This window comes from Sceloporus occidentalis, unplaced genomic scaffold (genome assembly GCF_023333645.1).
Source record: "Sceloporus occidentalis isolate IW3139 unplaced genomic scaffold, rSceOcc1.0.p SCAF_5, whole genome shotgun sequence".
Classification (NCBI taxonomy): domain Eukaryota; kingdom Metazoa; phylum Chordata; class Lepidosauria; order Squamata; family Phrynosomatidae; genus Sceloporus; species Sceloporus occidentalis.
In genome coordinates, this window is record NW_028316985.1 from 184,434,641 (window position 1) to 184,459,718 (window position 25,078).

Consider the following 25,078-nt stretch of genomic DNA (forward strand, 5'->3'; position numbering starts at 1 on the left):
AAAATGTTAAACTCATTTGAGGTAGGTCCGTAATTCTTTACTACTGTTCTTCTTGAAAACAGCAATGAGGAATTCTAGCAATGGTCTTCTTGCTGCAAAAAAGTATTTGAAAACTATGCCGCTTCAAAGGCTACACACAGTTTGGGACAGATTCTGTCCAAAATTTACATATGGTATTTTTGAACAGAAAACAGCATGCTCTTTGAAGAATATAATGTTTCTGCACAGGAAATGCTGTTTCCTGCTTAGAAAATGATATTTCTCCCCATAAATATTATTTTCTGTACAGAATGTACTGTTGTCCACAAGAAAGAAAGAAAGACAAAACCCATGTGCAAATTTTCCACAGAAGATTTTAATCAGGCATGGTTTTTCCTTGTCAGGGTTTCCCAGCACTTGAGAAACATGTTTGAGGGACCCAAAACCACAAATGTTTCTTTTTACAGGGGGTCGGATTCATGCAGCCCTCCTGATGTTTTTTTTTTTAAACTTGATTTCCATCCCGCCTCCCCTGTCCCCAAACTGGGACTCAGTTGTTGTAAAGCTGCAGCCCTTAGTAGCCCTAGCCACCATGGCCAATAGTGAAGAATGCTGGATGTAGTAGTACATCTGGAGGGCACACAATAGCCACACTTGCTCAGAGGGTGAGCTGAGAAGTCTGCATGATATACCCATTTCTTCTTTGTGGTCTCTCTGATTCCCACAAATGGATGGCCTGCACTGCACAGTGCAGCATTCGCTAACCAGGGATAGGGAAACTTTGGTCCTTCAAATGCATTGACCTTACAACTGGCCTCAGTGCCTGGCAATATGGGTAGAGACGAGGAACTGGGAGACTTGTAGTTCAAAAGATCCAGAGGACAAGGTGTTTCCCACCTTCATATAAATATATTGAGAAACCAGTAGTGTGGACTGGGCATAACAGGAGAAACATTAGCATTTCTTAAATCTAGAATATATGGCATCATGAACTTTGATGGTACAATATCCTAAAAGACTTGTGTTATACTTCAGACAGGATTGTGGTTTGCTGGAAAAGGATTGTTCAGTGGTACACAGGAAGCAGAACTCAAGTTCAGTTTATCAGAAGTCATTGAACAACAGTGTCAGTTTACTTTCTTTGGTTTAAAGGGAAGGATATAGCTGTCTTTTGAATCTTTGTATTGGAAAATACAAGTATCTCTTTATTGAAGGAAATATTGAAACAAATAATTGGCCTATTCACAAAAAAATTATAAAATTGATCAATTTAAGCACTTATACATACTTCCCTGACTGATTTCATTTATCTGGTAAATAATGACTGTTAATTGGGTATTTGTTTTGTTTTGTTTCTCTGAATTTTTGGTTTTGAGCATTTTTAAAAATTGATCTGTGCGTTACAATTGGAGGGAAGGGGGAGTAATGCACACTTTTTCATTTTAAAAAATGCTTCTGATGTCATACACAATGAACAACTACAGTTGGCTACCACAAGAAGTGGCGAAAGAGCTCTGATCTTCAGTTTTTTCTTGGTAGTCATTAGCCACGATTGGACAAATCTCAGGCCTGATATGACAGGCCAAGATTCCACAGAACTGTTGAAACTTAGCAGATCTCAGTCTGATCACTGTTGGTATAGGCAGTCATCTGAAGCTCCATAAATTTAACTTTGAATTCTGCAGATGCTATGTAGAGATATCTCTTTTAACAAAGCAGATGAGTTAGGTTGCTGTGTCACAAAAAAAGAGAGCAGTTCAACATATTTGAGCAAATCTTTCATTCAGAAATAACAATCCACACAAGAAAGCAACCAGGTCAGCTAAGCGTGACATAGGCGGCATCCACACTACAAAAATAAGCCAGTTTGTAACCACTTTACTGCCATGGCTCAATGCTAAGAAATTCTGGGGAATGTAGTACTATGAGACATTTAGCTTTCCTGTCAGAGAGCTCTGGTGCCTCCACAAACTACAGGTGCCAGAATTCCATAGCACTGAGCCATAGCAATTAATGTGATCTCAAACTGGATTTTTTTCTGCATGTGGGATACAGTCATAAGTACTGTATATACTCAACTATTAGTTGACCTCAAGTATAAGCCGAGAGCAGGTTTTGGGGCCAAAATTATGGATTTAGATATGACTCATGGATAAGTTGAGAGTTAAACTTAGGGGTATGTAACAAAGGATGCAAAGGAAAACAGTGCCAGAGAAAATTCCAGCAGGTATAACTGTTCGTGTTCATACTAAAGGCTTCAGGAAAGAATTCTGGAGGTAGCTGCTTTTTCCCTTGCCTGCTATAGGGAAGCATACAAAACTAAAGGAGGACTAGCTAGAGTTGAATCCCATTCTCATCCAGTTTAAGCTTTAGTGAATTGTTTACTCCAGGCACACTTCTGGATCTCAACACTGCAAGTCTGTGTTTCTGTAGCCTTCCTGCACCACTCTCCAGTGCCAGTGCTGCTAAAATAACTTCCAGCTAGACAGTGGAAAAGGAGGAACAGGTACAAAAAGGCGTAGTAAAAAGAAGCTTCTTTGTTAGAGGCTTTAATAACTGAGGTATGCCTGGAAACGTTACTTTTTGGGATTAGAACTCAAGATGGTGAATGGTCTGGAAACCAAGCCCTACAAGGAGCAACTTAGGGAGCTGGGTATGTTAACTTGGGAGAAGAGAAGGTTAAGGGATGATATGATAGCCCTGTTTAAATATTTGGTGTCATATTGAGGATGGAAGACGCTTGTTAGGATCCGGAGCAATGGATTCAAACTATAGGAGAAGAGATTCCTCCTAAACATTAGGAAGAACTTCCTGTGGGTAAGACAGTACTTTGATTGTGTCTTACTGCACGACAGGGGTTGAACTAAATGGCTCTTGTGGTCTTTTCCAACTCTATGATTCTATGAATCATAGACAGCATGGACTCTGCGCCCTCACTACCAGCTCCTCCAATGCAGCGGAGAGAACGCAGGCAGACACCTTTTAATAACGGTGCCCTCACTACCTGCTCCTCCAGTGCACTGGAAGGAATGTGGGCGGAGATGCCCTTTAAAAACTGCACTCTTACTACTAGCTTCTCCAGCGCACCGGAGAGAATGTGGGCAGAGACGACCAATGGGCAGCACAATGGCAGCTGAAGTGGCAGCGGAACGTACAGGGAGAGTAGTGTCCTCTCTTCACCATATCATCATCAGGCAGCATGGTGGTAGCAGCAGCGCAACAAAGACAATAACTGCCAGGGAGTGGTGGCTATAAAACTGTCCCCATTCTTCAGTATAATGTTAATGTCACTTAGTGCAATTAGTGTTAATTATATTATGGTTTTATTGTAGTTTAATAGATTGATAAAGGAATGGGAGACGGGAACTGAGATAGTTGGTGGGGGCTTAGGATGGTAATGTTTGTTATCTGGTGCCACCAACTTTTAGTAAATAGAGGCGAGACCGATGGAGAGAGATGGAAATAGTAGGGAAGGGGATACTTCTGATAGCAGACTGGAGGAGGTAGATGATCTCAGTAATGGAGCAGCAATAGGAGTAGTGTGGAATCGGGGGTACTGCATTGCAGTGGTTCTGTTCCTATCTCTTGGGCAGATTCCAAATGGTGATGCTTGGAGACAGTTGCCCCTCTAAGAGGGAGCTCAAATCTGGCGTCCTTCAGGGTGCCATTCTGTCTCCAATGCTGTTTAATATCTACACGAAGCTGCTGGAGGAGATCATTTAGAGGCATAGGGCGGGGTGCTATCAGTATACTGGTGACACCCAGATATACCCTCTATGTCTCGGACTGCCGCAGTGATTAAGGATGTCACCTCTTCTCTGAATGAATGTCTTAAGTCAGTAATGGACTGGATGAGCAAAAACAAACTAAATCTGAATCCAGATAAGACGGAGGTACTCGCTATAGGGCCCCCTAGTCCGTGTATGGACATATGTCAGCTGGCCCTGGATGGGGCCACACTTCCCCTAAAAGACCTGGATCTGTCCCTTCAGTTGTCAGCCCAGAGGATGCGACGTCCAGGAGTGCTTGTCATCAGCTTTGGCTGCTGATACGCTAGCTGCGGCCCTTCCTGGAGCCAGGGGACCTAGAAATGGTGGTTCACGCACTGGTAACCTCACAGCTCGACCTCTGCAATGTGCTCTATATGGAGCTACCCTTGTGCCTAGTTTGGAAACTTCAGTTGGTTCAAAACATGGCAGCCAGATTGGTTGCCGGAAAATCTGGAAGTGACCACACAACACCTATTCTAAAATCTCTTAATTAGTTTCTGGGCACAGTACAAGGTGTTGGTAATAATCTTTAAAGCCCTTCATGGCTTGGGTCCAGCATACTTGCAGGAATGCCTTCTTCCATACAATCCACATCTGGGAAGAATCTACTGCAGCCAAAGAAGATCAGATTGGCTGCGGTTACCCAGAGGGCCTTCTTATCTGCCATTCCTAAATTATGGAATAGCCTGCTGGAGGAAATCTGACATATCACCACCCTTGACGCCTTTAAAAGATGGTCAAGATGGATCTCTTCCAGCAGCCCTTCCTTGACTGACCTTCCTGCTATATTGATATGGATTGCCCTTGACTGTCCCAAAATGTCTCACCTTAGTTAAGTTTATTTTAATTAATTTTAATTGTATTTTATAATGTTGTCATTTTTATAGTGTTATTTAGTTTTAGATTAGAGGAATAAGGGGATAATGCAAGTTATGTATGTGTTACGTATTGTATCGGTGTATTTTATTGTAACCCACCTAGATCCTTTTTGGATAAATAAAATCTATTATTATTATTATTATTATTATTATTACTGCTATTATTATTATTATCATCATCATTTAAGAACGGTACTTCAAAAAAGTAAATTTTTCGAACTCTAGAGATATATAGGGAAATAAGCACTGTGCCTCTTGAGTAGCAGTTGCTGGGGAACAATGTGGGGAGGACTGTTAGCCTAATTCCCTACTTATTGGCTTCCCAGGAACATATGATTGATGAGAGAGTCCACCTTGAGAACACCCTATGGGCTGTAAGTTAAGTATTGGTGTAGCTGGTCAGCAGTTTGGATGGAGTTTCCTCAGAGCACTGCCTATGAGCAGGATATACATAATTATGTTTGTTTCAAGAAACAGCTGGCAGCTGTTTGAAATATTTACTTGCAGGACTAAATGGCTTCTTGGCCTGATGTTGCCTTGATTGCACAGTGGTCTGCTCTTGCTTTTCTTTCACAGTAATTTTGCTGCTGTGATGTTGAGCATCCTTGTTTCCCTCTCTTCAGATCCAGAGAGGATCCTGAGCCAGGATACGAGGGAAGCCATGCTCTTGTACTAGGATTGCCTTGACTTGGGCCACACTGAGACAGATGTAATTGCCTTCTTTCTCCCATGACCCACACTTTAGCTTCTAAGTCTGAGTCCAGTGAGATGGATGCTGTTCCTGGGCTGAGACTGCTTACCTATTTGGGTTAAATCTCCTTACTAAACCCAGTTAAATTAGACCCACTGAATGAATGGCACTTGTTAAGTCATGTTAGTCCCTTTGTTTCAGTTGGTCTGCTCTGGTTGAGATTAACAATTGTATTTAGCCTTTGCTTGCCTAAAGCTTCTAAGAAACCTGCTGCTGCTCCCAAAAAATATCTAGCATGGCATGCAACCCCTTTTCTCAGTGATATAGGAAGCATCATGCTATAAAATGATTAAAAGCTTCAGAGTTGGGCATAAAAATCATAGCAGCAGCAGCAACCACATATTACAATAGTGAGATAATGTAACAATAGACCAGTAACAAACTCCCAATCCAAGCAAGCTGTGAAGAACCATCAATCAAAAAGACAATGGAGATCAATCAAAGAGCCTGTTGGAATATAAATTTCTTCACTTATTTCTGAAAGCTGGAAAGTGACCCAGATCAGCAGGCATCTCAGTTGGGAATTCCAGAGTTTCAGTGCCAGCAGAGAAAATATCCATTCTGCCAGCTCCATAAATCTCGCCTCTAAACAGAATCAAAGCTAAATTTGACACCTCATCATTGCACAGGTTTAGAGATGGGATCCAACTTTGTTCAGCTTTCGTTTTGATGAGATCTTACCTAATCCATCTACAAACTGGAACACATTTATTTTTCTGTATTTGCATGTTTGGAATGTTGGAATGTAGAGGCATACCTCAGTTTTAAAAGCCTCTGACAATGAAGTGGGTGTAAAAGTTTTTTACACCCACCCAGCCTCCCACTTTACTTCTGTGTATCAGGAACTTCTTTTTAGCAGCATTCGCATTGGTAGAATGGTAAAAGCAGGCTGGAGAGTCACAGACATCCAATCTTGGGTTGCAACAGCATGTTTACAGTGAACAGAGCAAGAAAACTTGAGCTGGCTAAGCATTCTATCTGTCGACCCATTCAGACAGACCAAAATAAAGCTGCTTTGGGTCACTTTGGAGGTATGCTTCCGGACTCTTAGGACATATGCATCATTTAAACAGCATACCTCCAAAGTGACCCAAAGCAGCTTTATTTTGACCTGTCTGTATGGGGCCCTAGTCACTTCAACTGTAGCTGTGTGCGCCTGACTACAACAAGCAAGGTAAACAGCAGCTGCCTTCTTACTGAACATATGTAAACATCAAAATAAAGAGAAATGGGGGATTCAGATAAGCGTGCCTCATCAGTTACCCTCCAACATGTTAAAAACAACAACAACCTAGATCTCTAAGTTTGACCACAGAAATGGAAATCAAGAAGAAGGAAGGATGCTGAAATAAAAAGTCATCCCTGGATGCATTTTGGAAGAAGCTTTCAAGTGGTCTCTAGAAGGTTCAAAATGTTTTTATTTATTTACAGCTTACCTGACGTGCTTGTTTTATTTGACACTTGCATATTGTTAGTTTTGAATAAACCTATTGTTAAATCATGTTGAACTCTTCTTATGGGCCCTTGTTATCTGCTGGGGTTTGGTTCCAGGATCCTCTGTGAATAACAAAATCCGTGGATGCTCAAGTCCCGTTAAATATAATGGCATAGCAAAATGGTGTTCTTTATATCAAATGGCAAAATCAAGGTTTGCTTTTTTGGAATTTAAACTTTTTTGGAATATTTTCAAGCCATGGATGCTTGAATTCATGCATAAAAAATCTGTGGATAAGAGGGTCGACTGTAACTGCAAGCGTGCTGGACTTGCATTCCAGTGAGATTTGGAGAGCCTCATTCCCACCTGTTCCTCTTCCATAGCAGTAGAAGACAGATTGTGGAAAGATGGGATGTGTTAACAGGAAGTGAAACTCATATTTGTAAAAATTAGAAATAGGGAGATGAAATCCAAGAAAGACTGAGAGGCCATGGAAGCAAGAATAAAGGGAGTGGATTTAGGACAATGGTAGCAGCTACGCCCAGGGCCTAAATCAGATCCTGCCTGCTCTTGGAAGCTAAACAGGGTCAGCTCTGGTTATGGGGGACCTCCAATGAATACATGGTTCTGTAGGCTGTATTTCAGAGGAAGGGTCTGGCAAAAACCACTTCAGAGTATTCTATGCCTAAGAAAACCGTATGAAATTGATGGGGTTGCCATAAGTTAACGGGCAGCTTGAAAGCACATACACACAGCAGCTTCACTTGAAGGGTAGTAGCAGCTTCTCTTGAATCTTGAGACTAAGACAGACATGGTGGTGGCATTAATGTCAGAAATAAAAGCTATCTGTTTAGTTTAGATATTGTGAAGAATTTCTTGGTCTCTCTCAGGAGCAGAATAAGAATGCAAAGATATAGCCGTGTTAGTCTGTAGAATCAGTACATAGAGAGATCTTGTAGCACCTTTGAGACTCACTGAAAGAAAGAAATTGGCAGCATGAGCTTATGTAGACTTCAGTCTACTTCCTCACATGAATACATGTATTAGGATGGTTTGGGAATTTTCTGTTCTGGCAGAAAATTCAGTGCAGGCATTTATTTGGGGTGGTATCAGATATAAAGCATCCTGTGTTTGGATAGAAGTGTTGCCTGGTCGACTCTCAAGAGAGCCTTCCAGTTGGCTCATTCTGTGAAATTGGTACTAGAAGCTGCAGGGAACCTTTGCAGAAGCTGATACTGTGACAATGGAGGAGAGATTATTCTCGCATGAGCATTTGGATACTGTGCACCTGGGCAGAAGCAGAGTGGGGTGCTGTAATTATGACGATGGAGGAGAGGAGACATTAGCATAAGCATTCGGATTTATCTCTTCTGAAGCTTTATTACCTTGTCATTCTTCTAATCAAATGAGTGTCCTGGCTTTATGACTGTGTTGTTTAAATATAGTGACCTGCGCAGACAAGAAGAACTTCTGCGCTTGACATTTAATTGCAAATAAAACATGCTTGCTTTTAAGGGGTGATGGTGAGGGAATACTGGAGACAGCCATGTACTTGTTCTTGGTGTGCAAGCCTGGCAAGAGTGGCTGTTCTGCGTGCTCCGAGTTTCCATCCAACTGAATATGGATGCTTTAATGAAATGGGCATAGATGGATCTTTTTCTAGAGTGTCCAGGTATTATAATGCTTCCATGTATTACAAATGATCAACATCTGTGTGCCTGGGCAAGTGGGTTGGTGATTTTTCTAACAGTTGTGGCCCTGTGCCAAGGCTCATTACCTCTCTGTTGTGGTCTTCAGTTCATTCTCTTTTCCCCTCCCCTCTGCTTAAATGCAGAGGATTTCTGGATGGGAGTATAGGGAAACCAATGAATTCTGTGACATTTTTCTGCTTCCAGGAGCCTGGCAGGCATTTTGGTGTGAACTTGAGTGTAAGGATGCCATCTAAAGAGCGATCAGAACTTTATTTTTCCTCCTGTATGAACAGATGAAAGACAGCCAACAATGTTTAGATGACATATCAAGGCATTTGCCTTTTCCTATTTGAGGCAGTATGTGAAGTGATGCATATATTCCCCTTTGTTGTATTAGTATATAGATTGACCTGTTACAAAGGCATGCTTCTCTCTCTATCTCTCTCTTTTTAAAAGGGGATGGGAAAATGGCAGTGCTTACTGCCTGAGTTTGCTACTAGGAATGATAATAAATTTGAAATAAAACAGATGAAACGCTGAAGACAGCTCAGGGGATTGTAAATTTTCAATCATATGGCAGTTGAGACTCAGCATTTGGGAGGCAAGTTTTATAAATACTTCATGATCCATTGTGCCGTTTAAATTAGGGATCCCAAAGGATTGCCATTAGGCTTATGCAATATGTCTGTATAAAATGGAGCTTGTCTATTGGCTGGGTGGCAATCATATGGGAAAATCCTACCTGTATAGTACTGCAGAAGTTGGCAACTTTGATGAGTCTGCGAACCACTTGGACTGCCAAAAATGCCAAATCCCAAAACTAGACATAAAGTTGGTTTGGAAAAGTGTCCTTTTTTTTTTGGCATGGTAAACAGTGCAAGCTATTTTAAAGGGGAGTTCACCTGGAAGCAAAATCACTTTGGGGTCAATGGAGGGGCAATGGGAAGGACTGGGAGGAGGGTGACTGATAAGGAGTTTGTCTTAGTGTATTAGGATATCATTTTTGTGTTTTTGCAGTTTACAATCTTGTGTTTTATTGTTCATTTTTTATTATATATGTTTGATGCGCCGTTTGGTGGAAAGGGTTTTATAAAAAAATGATGTTGTTGTTCATAGAATCATAGTGCTGGAAGAGACTTCAAGGGTCATCTACTCCAACCCCATTCTGCCATGCAGGAATATACAATCAAAGCACACTTGACAGATGGCCATCCAGCCTCTGTTGTTGTTGTTTTTAATGTTATGTCACAAAAAGAGCCTTGGGGTGTCAAGTCTAGCAGTTAACTAAGGAGTTATGCTGTTTAAATGATGCATGCGTCCTAAGAGGCTGGAAGCTGCGCCAAAGCCATGCTCCAGTCCTAACGACTGGAGCGCAGCTTTGGCGCAGCTTCTGGTCTCTTAAGATGCATGTGTCATTTAAACAGCATACCTCCAGAGTGACCCGAAGCAGCTTTATTTTGGCCTGTCTGTTCAGGCCCTGCATTCACAAATTCAGACTTCAGTAGTTAAAACTCAGCAAACCTTTATTCAGTAACTATAGGTCCATACTAGAGACATTTCATTGTCAGAATTAAACAACAAGCATTACCAATGCCTAAAGATATTTTCAAAATATTGGTTGGGCAGTTATTCATTCATTGCATACTCAAAACAACTTGGGTTCTCTCCTTTCCCATATCACCCCCACCTTGTTCTTTCATCCAGTTTTCCCCCCAACCGAATGGCCTTGAGTGTTTCGGCTTGTGTCTGCCACCTCTATTTTGTTATCACACCACTTGTGCAATAACCATTCTCTACAGTAATTGCTTCACTGCATGGTTCATCACCATTCCTCATCTTGCCCCTAAATTCATGGCAGATGGTTTGAGCCTTGGTCTACAACTCTGGAGACCAGGATTCAATTCCCAGCTTGGCCATGAAAACCACTTGGGCAAGCTGCACTCTCAGCCTCAGGGGAAGGCAAACCTCTGAACAAATCTTGTCAAGAAAACCCCATGATAAGGTCACTTTAGGATCACCATAAGTCAGAAATGACTTGAAGGCACACAACAAAAATAACAACAGCAGCAGCAACAACAACAATAACAGATGCAAAGGTAGCACTGGACAGAGGGCTGTGCACAGCCCAAGGGTACACTTCCACAAGTTCCAAAAAAGTATTTTCAATATTTTGAAAATAGCGGTATATAAATAAAACAAATTATTATTATTATTATTATATACTCTGGTATATGCCTATGTATGTCACTCACAGGATGCTTGCCTATATATGCAAAGCTCTACCACTGAATGATAGACCTTCCTGAGCGTATTCCTGCACAGCATCAACTGATGAGAAATGGATGAGTTTATCCAAGCAACAAACCTGGATTCAGAACAACCACTTTGGTGTGATTCTATCATGGCAATTGGGCAGGAATCTTCTCTTAGGCATTGTCATTGCCAGCAAATTGCTGGATGTGGTGCACAAGGTGAAACTGAACAATATAGAAAAGGAAGGAAAAGAGAGGCAGGGAAGAGAAATCTGAACCTTGATATTTGAAGCAACAGTCAGAGTTGATCCAGTAATATGTGCTTGGGTGACAACTCAAGAAAAGAGCTGTCTTTTTTGTGCAGGAAACAATTGACACATCAGGGAATGCGCTCACAGCAGAATACTTAAAATAAGTATCAGTAAAAGGCTGCAGTATACTGAAAAGGAATTCAGATGTCAAGCGCACAGCTTGGTCACAAACACTTGCCAATAGAACAAAAACAAGAAGCAGGTGAGAGAATAATTGGGGAGTCGATGGTCTTTTCCCATGGGAAAAGCACCCTCTATTCTCTGGATGTTCAGAGGAGCAATCCACTCAGAGAACTGGTAAAGCAAACCAGTCCCCATGGATGTGATCTTGCAAACCACTCTTCCTCAATCTGGTGTCCCTCCAGACATTCTGAGACTAGAATGCCTACCATCCCCTGGGAGCATGCCCATAAAACAGCTGGGAAGTGAGCTATTCCTGTTTTTGTTCATATTTTTATAGCAGTTAGGAGAAAATGCATCTTATGCCCCTGTTATCTGATACAAACTAGAATGAAGCAGCAATCGATGGCTAAGGCAGTGGTTCTTAAATCTATATTGGGTCATGGTCCCCTTTGAAAATGTGATGAAAGCTATGGGCTGTCTTCTCATAAGATGGTGACAAGGATGGTTGTGTGTTACCTGACTATGTACAGTGGCATCCCAAATGAATGGGGAATTAATTTGGACCCTACTCCAGAGCTGTCCATGGTCATTTCTCCTCACTTGCCAGAGCAAAACAAGGTCACTACTATGGGTTGCTGTTGGACTTTCCTGAAGAAGGTTAATGTCAAACCCCTGCTTTTGATGCAAGCAAAATGCTAGGTAGTCAACTTTTAGTGGAAGCCCACCTTGGATTTGATATGGTCTGAAGAGTTTGGGGCTTTGGGTTTATTTATCCTGCAACCAGGGTTTCAGTTAATGGAAATAAAAATCCCAAAGGCAGGATATAAATCAATTACATACACACATCCATCCATACACATACACATACATCATAAAGTAAAAAAAGTAGAATTCAAAGATATAGACATGTTATTCTGTAGAATCAGTATGTAGAAAGATCTTGAAGTACCTTTGAGACTAACTGAAAGAAAGAAGTTGGCAGCATGAGCTTTTGTAGACTTCAGTGTACTTCCTCAGATGCATTTGGTGGAGTGGAAAGCCAGGGATAGACCTATACATGCCATTAATGTGTGAGCATGTCATTTTGTGTATGGAAATGAAGTGGCAAGTCAAACTGGAATTCCTAGAAGGAGGAGCCATTGATCATTCTGGCTGGGGAACTTTGGGAACTTTAAAGAGTAACATTTCCAAGCTCTGTTCCTGTTTATGTGGCATGGGCTTCAGTTCTCTTTACCTACAAAGGGAAATAGCATGCAGTGGTTTGAAAAGTGGATGTTTGCTTGCCAGTTAACTTGTGGACCTAATGCATGGTGCTGCCTCCAGCCTGCCTCAGGAATTGGTCATTGCCACATGGCCATTTCTCAACCTGGCTCCCTTCAGATGGAGTAATTATGAGATTTGGTATTCAAGATTTCCAAGTTGGACAAGGGTTCTCTATGGTTTTAACCCCTTTCAGGAAAGGCCTTGATCCATGTTCCCTCACCAAAGAGTTGTGTGAGGGCATGAAGAACAGGGCTTTTTGGTGGCGGCCCCTAGTCCTGTTGACTTCCTTCTGTAAGGAACCTTGCTTATTCCCAGTTGCAATAGTGTTATTTACCACACTTTTGTGTTTAACCAGGATCATAACAGAACCCTTAATAGAGTTTTCATACGCATGAATTTGTATCCCTGTGCAAATATATTGGGATTCAATACTGTGAACTGGATTTTGAGGGTGTGTTAGCAAAAATATTTCCCCCACCCCCATGGAGACATGTTAAATGAAATAAATGAGCGTATTACTCTTGCAAAATGTTTGGTAACAGAAACCACGCAGGCAAGTATCCAAGCCTGATTCTAACATCTCTGCTGCCAAGTGGCAGATAATTCAAACCAGCTTTGTTGAACAAACACCCATGAGATCCGAAAAGAGGGCTGTTGTTTTAAAAGGTTTGTCAGGAAGTCTCCTTGCTTGAACTCCTTAAATTCAGCTGTGGAAAATATGAGTCTCTCTTGCTCTCATATATGAATATGAGAAAGCTGCCCCCCCCCCCCCCCGCCCCGCTTCAATACATGTGAACTTTACCTTCTGTAGTCAGTCTGACTGCATAAGTTAGGAGGTGTTTTTGCTAATAGTTATTCAAAGATGCTGTACTGTTTTGGCTAAAAGAGGAATCAAAGGGGTAAGGGCAGTGGGGCTGCAATATTCCTCTTCTGAGCCTACCCACTTGTACACCAGGAACAGCAGACTTGTAGTACGGTCAACAGAGTAGGGGCACATGGATCCTTTCTCAGGATTCCTCTGCAAACAGCTGAAGGGGATTCAGGAGACCAAGATTCTGTCTCTGGCAAACAGTTCACCCTCTTTTTTCTTGGCCAGTTCCTTTCATTGCACAGAGAAAAGCACAGTCAAAGAGGCCTTTATAAAGAGATATAGGAAAATTCCAGTTTATCACCCTACTGAGTAATCTTCCAGATTTTGTGGGAGGTGAGACAAGTCTTGGACAAATAAGGCTGGCATATCTTAATGCATGTGTGCACGGCCATTATTCATTCCAAGTCTTTTGCCCAGCTCACCCACACCTTTCCCCATTCCTAAACTGTAGAAAGTGAATCTTAAAATTTGGTACTTGTGCAATCTGTTTGGAAACCTGCACAGATTATGTGAATTAATAAATAAATAATCTCTAGTTTTGTTAGTTTGCTTGCTTAATTTTGGCTTTCCAGCAAGAAGAATGTGGGTAGCATTGAATTGCCTTTTGAGCGCTGAAAACCTTATTCAGTCTCCCAGTTTCCTTCTCACATGCACCATGTATAGCTGCCTCCTGTGTCTCAAATTTCACCAGGCATTATGCACATTGTTGTTGTTGTTATGTGCCTTCCAGTCCTTTTTGTCTTATGGCAACCCTATCATAGGATTTCCTTGGCAAGTTTCTTCAGAGGAGGTTTGCCATTGCCATCTTGTGAGACTAATTTGCCCAAGGTCACACTCAGTGGGTTTTTATACTCCAATGGGGATTTGAACCCAGGTCTCCAGAAGGTAGTCCAACACTCAAACCATTGCACCATGTTGGTTTTACTGAACTTACTTTCAGTGAAGGCTTTGTAATTGTAAGAGTTACAACTTACTTTTTAAAAAAGAAATATGGATGTAGATATTCTCAGGTAGTTGATCTATGCTCTGATTACCATTGTGTGTTCCTATCCTGCAAAAATCATTTCATGCAGATAGTTCTGTATATGAAGGTACATTGAAATGAGGCTTTCCCTGTGCAAAGTGGAGTGATGCTTTTTCAAGATCTCTGTGGGGTGTGCATATCGTGGGATGTGGAACCAGGAGTGTTACACTGATAGCACTAATTTTTAGTCTTGAAGTAATTGAAGTATGCCTTCAAGTCTTTGCTGAAGTATGTCTTCAACAAAATGGTGAGAGCTGGAAACCATGCCCTGTAAGGAGCAACTTAGGGAGCTGGTATGTTCAACCTGGAGAAGAGAAGGTGAAGAGGTGATATGACAGCCCTGTTTAAATAATTGGAAGGATATCATACTGAAGATGGGGCAAGTTTGTTTCCTACAGCACCAGAGGTTAGGAAATGGATTAATGAATACAAACTACAGGATAAGAGATTCCACCTCAATGTTAGGAAGAACTTCTTGATGGTAAGAGCTGTTCGACAGTGAAATGCACTGCCTCAGAGTATGGTGGAGTCTCCTTCTTTGGAGGTTTTTAAACACAGGCTGGATGGCCATCTCTGGCAATGGCTTTGATTGTCTCTTCCTGCATGGCAGAATGGGGTTGGAGTGGATGGTCCTTGTGGTCACTTCCAATTCTAGGATTCTAAGACAAGTGATGAAGGTATTGGAAAGAAGGGAGGGTCTGTTGCTCTGTGGTGAATACAATGGGGGCACAGGAGGGGGGTCTGGCGCTTGCCAACTGCCTGCCCACAACCAGCAGGCATGTCTCCTCTCTGGAAAGTCTCTAAGCCTTGCAGTCCATAGGACACTCTGGTCTGTCAAATCTGAAGCCAAGGTCAGTTGACTGGGATAGCTCAGTCTCAGTGGTCTTACAGGAAATAACTATTGATCTTATGGCGGGAGCCCTCACCTGTGTTGAAGGGACCTGTCCATATGCGGCTTAGTACAGGTCTATGTAGGCCAGTGATTTCGGAGATGGCAGGGGCTATCCTTTTGCCCAGAATCAAGAAATGATAAAGCTAGAAAGCTCTCAACAGAGGCAGGAAGGACTGTACTGGAAATTCCCCCATCCCAGTTGAGCTTCAGAGTTGGTCCCATGTAGAAGAACAGTGTGGAGGGTTTTTCTGGGGCATGTCCCCTCCCCAAATTTCTGTAGTTGTTAAATATGTTTTTCCCCCTTAAGGACTGGTCTGCCTTCTCCAAAGGAACAAAGAATAATACTTGATTAGTAACCCATTGTAGAAAACTTGCCTTTTTCAGTTTGAAAACCTTAACTAAGAAGGTCTTGTTTCTTTCTCCAAAAATGGATATGTTCTAAGCCTCCAGCTGCTATTGTACCATCTTGAGGTCAAGGGTAATGTTACAACTTTCTTCCCTCTACAAAGCACTGTCAGAAGCCAGACTGAATGATCTTGATGATTTTTGGCATGACTTGGAAGATACTTAAAAATGTGTTTTTCGATAGAAAGGCGAGCACTTAGAATTGTGGCCACAACAGCTTCATATTACTCTCTGAGGTCTGTTTGACTTCATACTTCTGAATGTTCAAACTCAGGAGATGGAAGTGGCAGGGAGGAAAACAGAAGGATTTCGTAAAGGCATGCAGAGGGTATTTTTCTGTTTGTTTCATCTGTCTGCAAAGTCTGTGTGCTTTCAACTTTGTGAGTCTCTGCGCACTTTTGTGTGGTGTGCTAATTTGTTTTGGCATTCCATTTTTTTTTCTTCTGAAATATGAACCAGAAAATCCTGGAAGCTCTTTTTGCTGTGCCAGATTCGGAATAACTGGATGGCTCTCTTAATTTGCTGAAATGAAATATACAGTGCGTACTAGCCTAACAACTTGCAAATGTAGTTTCCTTGCCATAGGTGGGAGAGGCTACTACTTCTGTTAGCTGTAAATCGACATTGAGCATACTTGAGCAAATCTGTTGCAGAAGGAATGAGTGCAGAACTCCTCTTCACTGTTTAATGTGTAGCTTTTCTCCTCTCTTACTTGGTAAAATGTCAACTTGCATCTGCTTCTGACGTGTGACGCTACTGCCAGGAACCCACGTTCAGGCCAGTGTGAGTTCTTGCGAATATTTTTTTATCAGAAGATCCCTGTTTGATCTAAAGCTGAGAATAGGTGGCATCTAACTTCCATCTGAGATGAATAGAATTTATACAATGAGTGAATCTGTAGGAGATGAAGTAACCTTGGAGAGAAGTTCTTTCACATTTACCGAAGATATTCTGAGAGAGCATTGCATTGAATACCAACTTTGATTTAAAAGAAATGGAAGGATAAGTAGTCATAGTTGACCCTTTTGTTGGTTATGCTTTGTTGTTTAAAGATGACAGATACAAAGGAACATCTTGAAAAGTTACTGTGTCTCTTAACAACTGCTGTGGTGACAGCAAGTTCTCAATGGGAGGGGGAGACTATCTTCCACGCATAGGGTTTAGGATTTGGGATGGATAGTGGAGTTGGCGAAGGCTGTGAAACAGAAGGGAGACAAAAGAAATTTGTTAAAAGTGCAGCATGTTATTTTTTGGAATGATAAAGTATGATATTAAAGATCCATCATTTGCAGTACAGAAATGGATATAAACCTGATTTACGGCAGAAGAACTTTCCATGATCTGAACTGTGAAAAATGTAATCTCAGAGTTTGAAATAATAAATTCACACAATACGTCTCTTAAATTGCTTTCAGCCTTTCCTGTCACATTCTCAAATAAAATGTAAGGATCATGAGCAGGCTAGCTCTCCATCACGTTGCCAGCTACTGTCCTCAGGGACTGACTGTAGAAGGACTTTAGACCGAAAACAAGGATTGGCTAGTTGGCTTTTATAGGGGCACAAAATTCAGAGTAGTTTCTATCCTACAGTTGTGGGGATGCAGCCACTTTGGCCAGTAAGAATGACCGAAGAGTAAGGGAACTTCTGATGTCTGTGCTGGAAGGTACAGAGGAGCCACTGTTCAGTGGCAACGGAGGGATGCTGTGAGAAATCTGCAGTCCTGGCTAAGGACTGCTTGCAAAGTTGGTGAGAACCAGGCTGTGATAGCGTGGCATCAGGATCTGGGACAACACACTGGGTGTTGGAAGGGTGGCTGGGACAACCTGGGAGGACTTTGATTAAAGAGCAAAGATCTTGGCAGTATACAGTGGGGCCTCCACATTTGCTGGGGTTTGGACTGCAGGACCCCAGTGAAAGTGGAAAAAATACAAATAATGAAAACACTATTTTTTAACCCAAGAGAACACCTCCCTAGAAATTTCTAGATCCTCCAGCACAACTCTGTGGTCAACATCTGCCAGACAATGACCGTAGAAATGCCCTGGAGCATCTACAAATGCCTAGAGAAGTGCTCTCTCTAGGCCATCTCTAGGTCCTTCAGGACGACTTCTGGCTGATAGTGACCATAGAGTCATATTAGAGGAACTAGATGTGTCCTAGAGAGAACACATTACAGTCGGCCCTTCTTATACACGGATTTTTTATACGCGGATTCAAGCATACATGGTTTGAAAATGTTCAAAAAAAGTATAAATTTCAAATATCAAACCTTGATTTTCCATTATTTATTTTTGCTATGCCATTATATTTAATGGGACTTGAGCATACACGGATTTTGTTATACACGGTGGATCTTGGAACCATACCCCAGCGTATAACAAGGGTCCACTGTAATCAAATCCATGAATAATCAAATCCGCAAAAATCAAAGTGGCAAATGTGGAGGGCCTACTGTACAGCTGGGGAGAGATTTTAGGCCTCTCTGCTTGAAGTAGGAATGGTTCTCAATTAAAAGAGAGCTGTTTCATAAGCAAACATAAGAACTTTGTTGCTGGATGAGACCAAAGGCCTATCTAGTTATGGTGGTTTTTCACTTAGCGGCCAAATAAGTTCCCAGCAAGTGGGGCAGGGGTAGAACAGCAATTCTTCTTTCCTCCAAATGACTGATGCTATACGCTCTTCCTAGTGGAGGTGAATGTCTAGCCATCCTGACTAGTAACCATTCCTTCCCTCCGTCCTTGTGTATTTGCTCAGTGCCTTTTTAAAGACATCCAAGTTGGCAGCAAATGGTAGCAAAATCTACAGTTTTAACTCTACTGCTTGTGAAGTTCAGATGTATGTTCTGATGAGACCGTGTTAGGTCTCTTGCCACCAGTTGGCATGGTAGCAGATGGAGAGATGATTTATGGATGATCTGAGGACATGGGCAAGGAAAGATGATTGGAAGCAGGAGGAAGCAGAAGGAAAGCCCCTTCAAGTTGATCTTGGCCTTCTTCCAGGAAAGAGGCAATTGTCTCACTGGCTGCTCCTGGGTTAGAACAAGTAGACGTCTCCTCTCACATTGTGTTTTTGTTTGAGGATTCAGAGGGATGTCATGTTACATTCCTTCTAGATATGTGTTTACGTTTTGAACATGGTGCTCTCCTATTGAACTTCAGTGACTTTCCAGGTAGCAGACCAACTTAACTCTCTTCTGTACAATATCAAAAGTGAAATGTCTTTAAGTATCAGCTCTAAAACAAAACCAAGAAAATAATGCTCAGTTTTGCAGAGTGTATGCATGTGTGTGAGAGAAGCAGTGGTCTAGTGATTTGCATTCATAGGGCTCAAAGGATGTTTAATGCTATTCTCTTGTTTAAATATGGTGTAATGGTTGTGTGTGTTATGAACCTCTTTTGGTACATGGTAAAGGGGCAAAGTATTAAGTCTGTACATAAAACACTGCTTTCTAAGGAGTACTCTGTCAATATTCTCTGTTGAGGCAGGATTTTGTTGTGACAGTAGTGTATAGCCAATTGCCAACCCAAGTTTCTGAATTGCAACAGTAAATGATTTTGTTTGTCTTTTCTCTTTACAGATTGCATTTTCTCAGCACAGTAACTTTATGGACCTGGTACAGTTCTTTGTCACCTTTTTCAGGTACTCTAAGCTACTGTTATACTCGTTTCTTTATGAATAGTAGTGCCTAGCAGTATTAAACTTGTAAGAAGTTGTGTACTGAAAAGCAGCGAGTGTATTAAATCATTCTCTAAAAAATGATACATACTACTCCTTTGAAAAACCTGTAAAAACCTAAACACAGCTTGTGGTCTTAACTAGAGTAGACCAGTTGAACCATTGGAATCTACATAAAGGTTCACTTAACATTTATCAGTGGATTCAGCAGGTCCGCTCTTGGTGAGACAAGCAACTGGATTTGGCCCAAAAGGTTTGGGTGGTTGTTGTAAATCAAATTTAGCTGACCACAACTTTCTCTGCCTCATCTCACCAATGGTTGCTTGTCTCCCTAGGGCCAGACAGTTTCTTCTCAGTTGCACACGTTCCTAGGCCTACACATAGACTGCATTTGATGTATTTGACTTCACATTGTATTTGTACCCTTTCACTTACCTTAGTTGCTGCAGTTGTCAAGTTGTCAGCATACAGTGGCTATGTTTGTGCAAACCTACAAACCAAGATTCCAGACAATCCAGACTCATCATTCATGAGAGCATGCTGTGTTTACTGTCCAGTGTCTTCTGTCTTAGTCTCATGTCTTAAATAATTGTAAGCCACTTTGGATACTGTGGTGGGCGATAGATAGATAGATAGATAGATAGATAGATAGATAGATAGATAGATAGATAGAGGTGGGAGAAAGGCAAAGTACCAGATAGATGGATGAATGGACAGACAGATCTATGTCCTGGTGGGAGCAGCTCCAGTAGCTAGAAACTCAGCTATAAGAATAATCTTAGCAATGCATCTGAACTGAGGCTCCTGGTTTCTCATTCGCCCAAAGAAGCTAGCATCTGAAACCATGATCTGAAATTGGCTTCCATTCCCTGGCTTGTTTGGGAGTGAGAAATTAGAAGTGTTAGCATCAGTAGACCTTTACTAAGCTGGTTCTTCCTGTTGAGTCTGTGCTTATTAGAACCATACTTGCTGGTGGGAAAAGCCAAGTAGGAGTGACCACGCAGCATGTTGCAAGCCATTCCTATTGTAAGATGAAATGCTGCTCTTTGGCCATTCTGACTTATTGTTTTGTGCAAACACAGTTTGTTTGTCTTGTCTGGTGAGAAACGTGAGTGCTAACAATTAATGCTAGCCTCCAAGAAGAGGAGGTACTCACATCTGAGCACTTTAAAAGTTATGGGTTGTCAGCTATTTTAGCCACATTTAGATTTTTAAGACTTCCAGTGTTTTGCCCGGCAGCTTTATAGAATCCTCTCTAAGCTGAAGGTTTCCCTTTTCCCTTACCATCACAAGCAGTTGAAAGAGAGTGAGCAGGCAGGCTCCTGCAGTCTTAAAAGAGGTTAAAAGTTGCCGATGTGTTCCATTCCTCCAGCCAGTATCCTACATTTTTATGTGTGTTTACATAAATATTTGAACATGAAAGATGTTTTTTCTATATTTTGCTTTTTTCATTAATATTAAGTATTACAAGCCAATGCCAAATAAAATTCACACCCAAAGAAGTTGCAGGTGTTCTTGTACTGATAGTGAAATAAACACAACCAGGTCCACCATCCTCTAAAAGACCAAAACGAGGCTTTGCTGTACTCACGCTGTGCCAATATTGACACCAGGCTGCTAGTATTTGCATATGTTGTCTTAGGAATAGAGCCTAAAAAGAAATCATTATACATTTTTGGAAGGGATTTAGGAACATCAGTGTAGATTTCTTTTCTTTCTCAAGGATGCGGTTCAACTCAGTCACAAGACTTCTGCTGTTCATAGTTGAAACTATGTTGTTTTTAACTTACTGTATATACTTGACTATAAGTCGACCTCATGTATAAGTCAAGGGCAAGTTTTGGAGACACAATTAAGGTTTTTGATATGGATGAGTCAAGGGTAAAATTTAGGGCATGTAACAAAAGTTCCAAAGGGAAGCAGTGCCAAAGAACTTATAAAATTCCAGCAGTCATAACTGTTTGTGTTCACACTAAAGGCTGGATGGATGAGAGAGTAGAGGGGTTCGGTGCTTCCAGGACAGATTACATTCTTGCCTTTCACCAGAGAATGGTTCCTTTTTTAAAAAAATGAGAGTTAAAGTACAGCACTTGCATTCATCCATGGATTCATCCATGGACTTGGTTTTTTGGGTCAATTTTTGGACTAAAATTTCCAGACTTATACACGAGTATACACAGCATGGTTTAATATGGTTTAATATACAGTATGATTTAATCATTTTTAACTTTTGTAATTAATGTTTTAGTTTTACCTTTTTAAAGTTATGATAAGCCACCTTGAATCCCATTCTGGAAGAAAGGCAGGATATAAATTCCATAAATAAATAAAAATAAAATAGAAAGCTCATTAAGAATCCTTCCACTTCTGCATTCTTGTTTCCTCCTACTTGCCCTGCTTTCATTAGGAGAGGGCATTCCATGGACCAGTGAATGCAGTGATGTTATTTCCCAGGGTATGCTTACCACTCTTTGCCTAAACTATTGAGTTGGATCCCTTGATCTTGAGAAAAGCAAAAAGTAGTAGCAGAGGATAAAAAAAATTCAATTCAATGACAAGTTAAGAGAGTCTTGAAAGACTACAATATTTTTAAACCATGTGGAATAAGGGTGCATTTCAGAGCGCTCAGGTTGGAACTAATCGCAAGTGCTTGACCCTATACAACTGGGTCAAGAACTGAGACAGTTAACCATACATCTCTGCTGGCATAGCCGCACTCTAATAGTTGGTCTCCCTAAAATGTGGTGTTACCCAAGGATTGGTGCTCATGTGTCCCAGTTTGGAATGGTTCTCTTTAACGAAGACATATAACTGAGATTCAGCCTCTTTGAAATGGGTAACAGCGGTAGGTAGGGTCTGCTGCAACAGTCTTGCAGCTGCTTTGAAGTGACAGACCAGACTCCTGCCATAAAACGAACTCGGCCATGTGAACTCATGGACAGCTGCTGCCTCCTTGTGACAGTTCTCCAAAGTATGTGCAAGCCATTGGCAGAGGCAGAAAGTGTTCTTGAGGGTGCTGAAGAGAGAAGTTTGGTACAGGTTATTCCACAAATACTTCTCCATGTTAAAAAAAAAAACAACTGATGGCAATGGAATAGGTTATGTGAAATGAAGTAGAAATGGGTTCCCCTTAAACTCAGCAGGGCTTGGCTGAAGTAGAGTCCAAAACTTTTTCTGTGACTGCTCCAATCATTGGTCAAATATGAAGAGTTTGAGAGAGTTACTCTCTGGACTGTCGCTCCCAGAATCCTCTTGTATGCTATCTCAGGGATTACAGGTATTGTAGTTTACTGCAAATGTGATGACAGGCTGCAATTTGGCATGTGAGCCTGATTATTGTAACTTAATATTTAGGCACCTAATGTTCTGCCTCTTTTCCTGGATGGAAAAATGGAACACGTTATAGTCACCTCTCTGGTTGCTTTTTGAAGGTTATTGCACCAACGACAAAATTTATTTGCCAGCTGTAGTTGGCAAGCACTACAGTTTAATTGGCTTAAATAATAATTACAGAACAAATGGAATACAACTGGTGCCATATGAAAGCTATTTAGACCTCCCCACCCTTTTTCTTTCTTTCAAAGATGAAAGAAAAATAATTGAGTCCTCAAAGAATGAATGTGACATGAGAGGCGCAGTACAGTCCCATGGGATTCAGCTTGGGTTCAGCTCCCATCTCAGCCACGGGGGTAATTAGTTGGCTTTTAGGAAGTCACTTTCTGAGCCTCGCGTTCCCATCTGAAAAATGGGATCATAGTGACCTCTCTTGCTTGGTTTTTGATGAGGATTAATGATAGCATTTGGCTCCTTCCTGTTTGGTGCCTTGGGGAGAGAGTGGGCCTATCAAATCAGAGCGAGTGAATAAATCAGTCTGGGCAGGGTTCATTTTCTAGTTCAGTTGGTTTTATAAATAAAATGTTACCTGTGATTAAAAAGGAAACAGAGCAAACATAGATTATGTAGGCTCCCTTTTGCATATTTTTACACATCCTGGTTCCATTTCCCTTGCTGGGTCACAGCGAGATCTGCATTAGCAGGGCCTTCTGTCAGCACCGTCAAGTGATAACTTGATTGAATTATGTCAATGTTCTCGACTGTGAAGGCGGGTGATGTGGCCTCTCTCCAGCTTTGTCGTTCACCCTTCACAGCAGCACATCTTACTTGCTCCCCCCTCCAACTTTCAAAATGCCTGCTGTGCACCACCTTACAAAACAGTGTCATGAATGTTAATATTGCCAAGTACTTTGCATGCCATTAGTATCTCTTGACAGAGGTTCAAGGCAGTACCGTGCCATTTTTTGTATTGTTGTTATGGTTGTTGGTTTAGCTGCTACAGCTCCCAGCATCACAAGTGAAATGGAAATAGATTGTGGAGTTTATTTGCTCTTCCTCTTCCTTCCTTTTCAGCTGTTTCTTGTCACTGCTCCTTGTGGCTGCCGTGGTTTGGAAGATTAAGCAGAGCTGCTGGGCATCGCGACGAAGGGAGGTGGGTCGAAATGACAGAATTGCTTCTTGCTGAAACAACCTGTGTTAGTTCCTTGCATCTGTTCTCATACAAGATGCCAAGTACACAAATGACCTGGTTTCTATTAGCAATGGGATTGCTTTTGTGCTTTGGAGTACATCAAAATATGATTGAGTGTTTTTTTTTTTAATCTGACATTCCAGAAAGCTATACCTACAGTACTCAGGGCTTCTGCAGTCTTCTTTCAATGGCCAATCTTGTAAAGTCTTCATGATTTACAGAAAGTGGGAGACAGGTTGTCCTGTCTCCTTTCCTTTAAATATTGCAAAAGGCATAAAATGGCAAAAGGAACAGATTACTTTCTGCCAACACCTGCTAGAAATGAAACAAGATTTTGCCCTTCTCTTCCCTGACTGTGTTTCCACACATGTGCTGACAGTTGGGGTGAAAGAGTGGGCCTTGGTTTCCCACCTGCAGGGCCTTCGGAGGAAGTAAGAAGCAGCACTGTTTCTACTTTCACCAACACCCCTGTGGAAATTGGGAAAAGAACCCCCAAAAGTTACAACAAAGTTCTGCCATTACTCACCCTCATTCCCAGCCTGAGAATTTGTGAAGAAGGGCCATGGGAATATCTTCTTTCATTTCATATGGGCCTTTTCAGAAGCAGCAAGCATCTCTTGTGCTGAAATTTAAAGTTGTGGCCCACTGCTTTGACTTGTGTTGTAGAAAGACCTCACCAGTCAATATGAGAAAAATGGCCTCCTACATTTGAGTTGTTATGTACATAGGGTCTCTGTTTTCCTTAGTCTTGGAATAATTCCACAAACACTAAATATAGTAGGAACGGAGAACTTCTTCAGAGCCAATGCAAGCCTTCTTCAGTGACTGCCTGAAACAAAAGATCTAAACATAAGCAAGTTCTGCTTTGGTCAGGCCTCACCTGGAATACTACATCCAGTTCTGGTCACAATTAAAAATGATGTTGAGAAGCTGGAGCATGCCCAGAGGAGGGCGACCAAAATGATGAAGGGTCTGGAAATCATGTCTTATGAGGAGAGACGTAGGGATATGTTTAGTCTGGGGAAGAGACAGTTAAGAGGTGATTTGGTAGCCCTGTGTAAATATTTGAAGGGGTGTCATACTGAAGATGGAGCAGGCTTGTTTTCTGCTGCTCCAGAGACTAGGACACAGAGCAGTGGATGCAAACTACAGGAAAAGAGATTCAGCTTCAACATTAGGAGGAACTTCCTAACAGTTAGAGCTGTCCGACGGTGGGACACACTCTCTTGGCA

General features: G+C 41.6%; 1 protein-coding gene across 1 annotated transcript in view; it reads left to right on the forward strand.

Moving 5' to 3' along the window:
- ATRN (attractin) overlaps positions 1 to 25,078 on the forward strand; it is a 207,655-nt gene that overhangs the window by 129,832 nt on the left and 52,745 nt on the right. The window contains exons 25-26 of the mRNA XM_089526395.1: positions 19,224 to 19,285; positions 23,729 to 23,807. Of these exons, the coding sequence (XP_089382521.1) occupies positions 19,224 to 19,285; positions 23,729 to 23,807 (141 nt within the window). The remainder of the gene's footprint in view (positions 1 to 19,223; positions 19,286 to 23,728; positions 23,808 to 25,078) is intronic.